This window comes from Ceratina calcarata, unplaced genomic scaffold (assembly GCF_001652005.2).
Source record: "Ceratina calcarata isolate Rehan_Ccalc_2016 unplaced genomic scaffold, ASM165200v1 scaffold471.2, whole genome shotgun sequence".
NCBI classification, from domain to species: Eukaryota; Metazoa; Arthropoda; class Insecta; order Hymenoptera; family Apidae; genus Ceratina; species Ceratina calcarata.
In genome coordinates, this window is record NW_017171239.1 from 243563 (window position 1) to 252304 (window position 8742).

Below are 8742 nucleotides of genomic sequence, written 5' to 3' on the forward strand. Positions count from 1 at the left end.
GCTATGAAATATTTTTCTCTTCCGGGTTCTCAGTTTCGTTCTAGAAAATGTGTTCATGACGAATAACGTTTTCCACCGACTACTCGTTGACGCTTGCCTTTGCAATTGCATGAAGAAATCGTCTGTTTAGATGAGACTGCAGTGGATATCGTTTTACATTGATTAAATGAAATAATCAGCTCGTTTCTTATTCAAACAAAATTGCATTGGAATCGATTTCCGGTTCACACGACAGTATCGCATGACGAAGTTCGGCGAGTAAACGAGGGTGGGCGTAACCGTGACGGAGGGGTGTTCGAAGCGTCGAATTGTTTCCTAAAGCGGGATAATTAATGAATCTACACTTTCCCAGCGTATTGGTGTCTGTTCATTTAAAACGTAGAACAGAGAAAGGAGCGAGTAAACTTTACAATTTATTCATAGAAATTGCTGTATGATATATCTGGATTTTTATGGGTGTATCTTTTAGAGGAGAAACAGGGAATTAAACAAACTGAAAACTGATTTATTCGTTTGATATACAACAGGAGTGGCGTTACATAATTTTATCCATAAGTGCGATTCACAACATTGCTTCTTCTTTTACACATTATGGCTAAAAATATGATTAATGCAAGGGCAGCTAAACCTCCTATCACGCCACCCACTATCGCTCCAACGTTTGACTCTTCTAGTTCTTCTGGCTCTTCTGGTTTGGGACAATTCTTCACTGGAAGAAGCATGCATGTATTCTTAATACATCGGCGGATCGAGATAGTAGTTAACTATATCATTGTCGCATTACCTTCTATTTTGTCAAGGCTGTCCTTGGTATTGAACGCGATCAGAGCAATGTTGCTGATCTTTAGCTTCACTTTATCTACTTCAATACTAGTTTCTTCATCACATTTGTACAAATGGCTTAAAGGCGCAGAAAATTCGTGAAGATCCGTCTTCTTACCATTAGTACACGATGCTGAATTCGTAATTATGTAAACATTATTTTTTAGCTACAATAATCAATAGACTTCGAATTTGTATGCAAAATAAAATATTTATCGTATTAGTTCAAGGATCATGTTTTAAATAACAGATTCTATTATCATTTTAACATTATGTAATATACACTCTGTTTTTAGTATTTCCTATATTTTTGTACACTGCATGCAGTGTTTATATCTTTTCGCACGTTTTCAATTTTCTTATAAATGCATAAAATTCGCAGTCTAATAAAGCTTTAGGATTACTGGGAAACTGTTTTACTTACGAGAGTCGTAGAATTTGTCTTTATTCGATGCTAAATTTATGCAAACACCCTCGAGGAAATATTCACTTTCTTTTTTTTTGAAACTGAATGTAATTGAATTCGACGTGTCTTGTGCATATGTAGTTGTTTTCGACCATGTTAATGTCATCGTCGAGGATACATCCTCGCACTCACCCGATGGCTGGGCATTATTTGGCACCAATATAGTTTTTTCCCCCTCCTAAACAGAACACACGAAGATACGAACTGTACCAATCAATTCATTTTGTTTCACTTAGAATTGTGCATTTTACGTTCGCGCAAAAATTCATGTTCTCACATTTTTTTGGAACTTGCAACAAATCTTAATTTATATGTTTCTTATGTGCGTTCGAAAACTTGGGCTTTGATTCGGAATTGACTAATTATGAACTAAAATTATTTAATTAGCTTAATTGAAGGAAATTGGAATTAACGATTTAAATTTAATTCTTAATTAAAGAATACTCCTGAGATTTAGGGTGTCATTAATTATTATTGCGGCACTTAAAATATCTGCAACCTTGAACTGAAGTTGAATAATCTGAGATCAGTTTGTTGCAGTAGTGGTACGTACTTTGTCATTTTCCTTGTTAGGTACTGTCATAGACACTGTCATATTTGCTGCGATACACGCTTTGGTTGGATTATTCTTATCAGCGACGACGTACTTGTATTTTTTGAAGGAAGGTTCTAAACTAGGTGGGCACTCCGTTACTGAAAAAAAAGAAATTACTTCGTGTCTTGATGTCTTTTAGAATATACTTGAAATCTGAACTATATTTACTGCATTCAGTAACTAAAAATGTATTGTTTTATGCAATTTGATGATCCTTAGGGCCAATAGCAAATGGTAGATAAAAATATTTTTAACTTTTACCTTTTTTCGAATTGAAACTTTCTTGAACATCGAACGCGACTAGGAGAACATCTTTTATGATTACTTCGGTGTCCATAATGTTTACTGAAATTTCATCTACGCAACTATACATTCCGTTTTTCGCGGATGTGGACAATACGTCTGATGATCCGTAACTTACTGCCTTGTCGTCGACTGAAATGTTTATGAAATATGATGATCGTGTGTATACAGGGTATTATCTCTAACGCGACGCACGATTTTTCACCCAATTTGATTTGACAAGAATGAATTAGAAGAGTTGCAGCGTACAAAGTGTGCAATAGGTTTCAGTAAAAGGATTTCGAGAACAGTTTTTTTTTATGGCGAAATGAAGATCACTTTAGGTTTTGCAAACATTTAACTTTTCGTGCGTCGCGGTAACACACCATACGTATATTGAGAAAACATTACTGTTCTACGTACTGGAATCTGGGAAGTTTTCTTTATCCAATTTAATCTTAAACATTACTTGCTGGAGATAGGCCTTCGTCTCTTCTCTCTTAAAGTAAAACTCAATTTCATTTTCATTTGGAAAGTCGAATGTCGATTCACCTTTCGGTTTCCAAGTTAATTTCATTTTAGATAAATTCGACTCACAAGTTCCACTGATTTTAGCATCATTTGGAATACTTATGGTTTTGCTGGCCTGAAACGTATTCACATATGTAAATTTCTATTTGTGAAAAGTGTATTGAGATTGGAATCTTCATTCTTACTTGCTTATTATCCTTCGTTTTGTAGGGTACGTTTAAAGAAATTGACATCTTTGCCAACAAACACACTGCGTCATTTTTATCCTTTATGACATAATTGAATGTTTTAGACTTGTCCTGTTCGTCACATTTTACTTCTACAAATTTGGAAACGTTTATAACTGTTCTGATTCTGAATAATATCACATAAAATTAATTTATCTGATTTACCCTTGTCGTGTGAGTTGCCGTCCTTGTCGGTATTAAATGCAATCAACTTAACATTTTTTATAGTTACTTCTGCCTCCTTGACTTTAAATTTTATCTCTTTATCGCATGTATGTATTCCTTTTAACAAAGGTGCAGTGAATAACCGAAGATCATTTTCCGATGTTTTATTATACCAGTTAACTTCATCTAAAATTAATTGTAACGTATTCGTCAGCATATTTATCAACGTATTTGTCAGTTATTATATGCATATGTATATATGTACTAATGTGCACATACCCGTTTTACTAGGGAAATTCTTATTGTCCAGATAAATGTTTACGTCGACTGAAAAAACCGAGAAACTGGTATGATCGTTGAGGAATGTAAATCTAATCGTGTTGTCTTTGTTCTCTTCCTTTGGTGGATCTTCTTCCTTTACCGCCTTCTCTGGCTCCTTCCAAGTTAACGTCATTTCTGACAGTATAGGTGAACAAGTGCCAGTAACTTGAGCATTAGCCGGAACGGTTAACGTTGCCTGCACATTCTACAGAAAAGTTTTGAACGTTAAAATTAATTATTACTTAATAATATACCAAACACAGCGCAATGAATCGACGTCTTGCCTTCTTTTCCTTTTTTTCGTAAGGTACCGAAATGGTAATTATCATGTTCGCCAAAGTGCACATTCTCTTTTCATCAGATACAGTGTACATATACTTCGACGCCGGTTTTTCATCGTCATTGCTGTTCTCCAACGGCACAGCAATATTTGTACGTAGATGTTGAGCTAACGTATTGATCGGAATTCCCGGTTGCCGAAAATCGAAGGCACCGCGGCATGACGCTGAAATTTTTTTTATTGACACGGCGATAAGATAACATTATCGGCGACAGTAGTATTGAACAATACATATTTTACTTGAGAACAAACTACGACTGTACACTTTTCAAGAAACAATAAAATTCGTATTGATTAAAAATATAAAATTAATTTAATAATCCTTTGTGGTTTGGAAATTTGAGATCATTTTCAATGCATTATATAAACAAATAAAATCCGCATTTCTGTTTATTAGTATAGACTCACCGGAGAGAATAAAGACGGAGAGAAACGTGAATACCACACGCCACAGATTCATGATCACTTCGCACTTGTGAGCGCGGTTTATCGCATTAATGATCTAAACTATTCGTTTGCTAACTCAATACCAGCCGTATTTCGCTATGAACTAAAATCGAAAATATGAGAGGAGGTGTAAATGGTCGCCAATATATAACAATATCCCTACTCTCATAGGGGCATTATCATTTCTTTGCGATAACGTCAGATAATTCTCAGTATTAATATCGATAACTAATTTCGTCATTTATAGCTAATAATTTTAGAAGAATCTTGATACGTTCTTCTAGATCTCTGGCCAAATTCGTTCTTCGTTAATCTAATTAAATACTCAATAAACTCGGCCTAGGTGAATTGCAAATCAATCGACACGGTAACAAATGTTATAATGAAATCAAAAGATAGCAACATACGACATCAAATTTTTATGAAAATCATATTTTCCCGTAATACCTGTATTTAACTAACTGATTTGCTATATCACGATACGAATGGCTTTGTTATCGATTTCCGAGTCCAGCGGTTAACCGTAAAGCCCTCGCTCCGATCTTTGTCAGACTCGTGGGTGGTAGCGATTTCGATGAATAACGCCACCCTTCCCCCCCGTCTAGTGGAAACGTGGGCGTAAGAAACGGAAGGGAAATCAAGCAGGAGCGTGACAAAAATTGCACAGGATGTGGTTGCACGCGCCCACGGCAATCGACCGCGTATTAAACGCGCGCAACCCTTTTACCCGTTATTGTTCCTACCAGCTGCCTAATTCTCGGTTTCGCCGCGATTTTTCTGCTTTCTTGCCGTCGAAGTCACGAGCCTCTATTCAGTTTTAATCACGTTACAAATTGCGAACGATTAATTTTGATCTAAACCATCATAGTTAATTTTAGATTTTTTTATTCATACATTCACTACCTTACATGATAACAATAATCGTTCAGTCATTTGTTTTCCGCGGATGTTCCAACGTCGAATGCAGCAGAAACAAGATAATGTAATCGATTCCTGATACCGAATGATACCAATATAGACTACATATTTGATTGATTCTTCCGATTGTATATTTATTACGCTGGTAGCATGCCAGTATATGTATAATACAAGAAATGAATCAGTCACCTTTTTAAAAATGAAGTCATCGTTAAATTTTTCCTTTCGTGTTGTAACTGTGATTAAGAACCTTATAATTTGAAGATAGATGGTAATTTCCGTTCGGAACGATCCACGTGTCAGTCGTTCCTGGCGGTTGCTCCTTTCAGAATCGCAGTCCATCTCGTTTCTTGGACGAATGCCGATTCACGTGGCCCTTTCTAACAAGCCGCGCCGGTGTTTGCCCATTGGTAAACGACGGTCCCTGATGGCCGTTCGTGAATAATATCGAGGCCGAAACGATCTCGTTTGCCGATCCCTAGTCATTGTGCGGTGACCGTAATTTTCGTTCCGGCGATTTTCCAAATTCGCCGAGGAACCGCCGCGACGCTTTGCGGGGGAGCCAGTTAGGCAAACGAACCACCGAACCGATTTACGGTGTCATTCATCGTAGACCATCGTCTCGTGCCTTCCTGCAAGCTGCGACCTATAATTGCCTCTAACCAGGTCCGAGTTGAAACGGACAAACGGCGCGCTGAATGGCAGACCGTTCAATCTGTTCCACACGCGAATGTCTTTTCAGCTCGTAGCGAGTGAATGAAGAATCGCGCGTCGACTGCATTGAACGATATCGATGCGTCTGAAACGATAACAGAAGCTAGCTGCTGCTTATCCTTCATCTCGGATACAGTTTCAACGATCGTCCCCGCATGATTTCGATCGTATCGATCCTTCCTTTCGATCGATCCGCCATCTGCCAATGACACTCTTCAAGGGTTGCTAACCCCTTCCTGGACCTTCGCCGGACTTTTACGGACGAGTGGTTACCCACAATAGGTGCGCGAACAAAAGGGGATGAACGGATATGGCGATTGTTCAACGCGTGACACGAATTTCCTGTATCGACGAGCCATACGCTTATCGTTAGACCTTTCAGAGATTCTTCGAATTCAGTCACTCCAGTTTTTCTAAAATAATATTATCATACATTACGTTTTAACGTCATTCTTTAACAGCTGTACGAAGATAAAATAGTGATACAGATAACATGTTCGACAAAATTCTAATAATAAAATACTTTCTAAGGCGTGTAGTTGTACGATAAAATCAATCTTTTATTTAGAACCCACATAACTTTCTGTGGGGATTCCATGGCGAGAACAACCTTAAATTTCCATTGACTATCAAACATGCAAATCTAAAGTACAAACGAAAAAATTTTGAACGTGTTCCTATCTAATCGCCGCTACGGTCTTATAATGAATCCTTCCAACGAAGCGAGGGAAGCGTGGCAAGCAGCCCTCATTTAGACACAACAGGATTCCTAAGGGTATCTTTTAATCGCGATGATTGCTCGTGGCCGCGATACGTTTAACTCGGACGGTGTCTGTGCAATTGTACGGTATACGTGCAGAAACGTGCACGCGTGCTCGTTCGCGTACGAGGCGGGAGGAAGTTAAATTAACGAACGAGCAGAGCGGAGTTTGTTGCAGGAGGGAAGCGACCCGTGTGTATCTCGGATATGCAAATTTGTAATAACGTTATAAGGTCGCAGATCTCTGGTCATTCCTTGAAATTCACCCGTATCAGATAGAAGGTGGCGTTACGTGTTCTCTTCCTGTCAGCCCTTATCAGCAGAAAATGCAATTCATATTTCTAAAAAGTTTCCTTCTTTATCTAAAATATTTTATTACAATTGTTTATTAGAAACATTTTATCTGCAATTAAGTATCGCACAATTAACTCTTAAATGATATGATAATCTATTCATGACTCTGAGCATACTGTGCGACAACAGCTTTGTGGTAATAATGTACTTCCTCATGATTCATCTGATGCTAATACGAATTTTTTGTATATCAATCATTTGATCAAAATTAATATCAATGAAATAATACTATAAGATAGTTTTCGCACCTGTGAAAAACAGACAGCGCCGCGGTTTCACACGGAAATTTTATGTTCCGTGAACGAACACGACCTTACAAAAGTTCACCCTTTTACACCTTAGGATCTGAAGTCCGTCTTCATTCTTTTTCTCCCCTTCTTACACGTGTTAACGAATTCGACGGGGACGATTGTTTTTAAACAGTTCACACCTGTGTAACGTTACGCGATTTTTAAAGTATCCGGTGGGAATCCCTTGAACGCTTTTCCGTTCGTCTACTCGTTTCCGGATTAAGGAACTGTCGACGTGAGCACGTGACTTACCTGTCGTTAAAAAGGTTTCGAACGTTCGTTCCTTTTTTTTTTAATCAGGAAGTGAATACGTAGTTTCTGCGTGATAAATCATATTTGGAGGGGGACATTAGGTAAGTCCGTAAGCGGAATCTAGATATGTCGCAAAATCAGTCGTTATAGCAACGAGGATTATTTACAGTATACATGATTCGCTGTTCTTAATTAATTTTTATTGATCGCTGAGTTTTACGATGGGGACTAGATAGTCCGTTTCAGTAGTGAATTTCTCTGAATAATATTTTATTAAAGGGGTACTCGCAGCACGCGAAGCCTAGACTTCGTCCATCTTTGGTCAGGGCTTTGTGTAATCGTGACCCATTATTTCCATGCTGGGGGCACGTGAACCATATGGTCCACGTGGACGTTGATGCACGCGTTCTTGATACCTACCCGATCGAGCTATCGAGTTCACGAAATTTAAACTTTGCACGCGCGATCGGTTCCCGTCCGTTCGTCCGCGCTTCGTTGGCTTCATGGGAAACTACGTCGTCCGGTCTGCCTCGCTAAAAAATTATTCAAACTTCAGAGACAACGGACTCTTTTATGGTTAATTATTCAACCGATTGTTTCACGCAATTTCACGTTCACCGCTTTCTACGGTACAATAATTAGCAATGGGTTCACCAGCCCGTGGCGCTAAGTATGCATGAAATCCATAATTGATGTCAATTCTACAAATCTTGAATTTTAACAACGTTATTGGAATATTTACTTAGTTTCGTTTGTAAATGTGACATATTTGGGAAAATAATGTTCAACAATAGCTGAAATAATATTCTTCAAATATGTTTGCTAATAGGCAAGTTTAATGCATTTTATAAAGTGCAACTTTAAGATTGATAGACGCAGATCCATAATCCTATCAACGATGCGTTATTATATTTAGTAAAAGATTTTCTCACAGGAGTTACAACTGTGTCCGACCGTTACGAGAGATGTATCGTTCATTGTGCGAACGCATGCACCTGCGTTTTACGATTGCTAAAAACGGAAGGACTCCCCCGAGCGTGTGCATGGTTCACCTGTGCTTTTCTGCACTTTCTCGCGCGCGATCACGTTAACACAGACGATGACTGATGAATCCCTTTGTACATTGAATAAGATCATGCATTGAGAAATTATTTATCATCAATTATAATCATCCAGTGTCAGTGCAAAATTATTTATTTATTCCAATTAGATTATTCGTTGCATCCCAGTTGATTATGCCCGAGCCCGAGCCTTGATG

General features: G+C 38.1%; 1 protein-coding gene across 1 annotated transcript; it reads right to left on the reverse strand.

Moving 5' to 3' along the window:
- Positions 1-484: 484 nt before the first annotated feature.
- LOC108627436 (uncharacterized) lies at positions 485-4299 on the reverse strand. The gene is made up of 11 exons (XM_018028684.2): positions 4158-4299; positions 3694-3914; positions 3368-3614; positions 3089-3274; positions 2882-3015; positions 2589-2811; positions 2145-2318; positions 1842-1981; positions 1247-1466; positions 785-955; positions 485-709 (listed from the first exon to the last, which is right to left on the reverse strand). Exons 1-11 carry the CDS (start codon positions 4207-4209, stop codon positions 546-548), a joined length of 1932 nt encoding a protein of 643 aa, XP_017884173.1. The 5' UTR covers positions 4210-4299; the 3' UTR covers positions 485-545.
- Positions 4300-8742: the final 4443 nt, after the last annotated feature.

Coding starts and splice junctions, on each gene's coding strand:
- LOC108627436 (XM_018028684.2), bottom strand. CDS start 4,209: ATGAATCTGTGGCGTGTGGTATTCACGTTTCTCTCCGTCTTTATTCTC. Junction 3,275..3,367: donor GAATTTCCCTAGTAAAACGG/GTATGTGCACAT, acceptor AATTAATTTTAG/ATGAAGTTAACTGGTATAAT. Junction 956..1,246: donor AGACAAATTCTACGACTCTC/GTAAGTAAAACA, acceptor TTACGAATTCAG/CATCGTGTACTAATGGTAAG.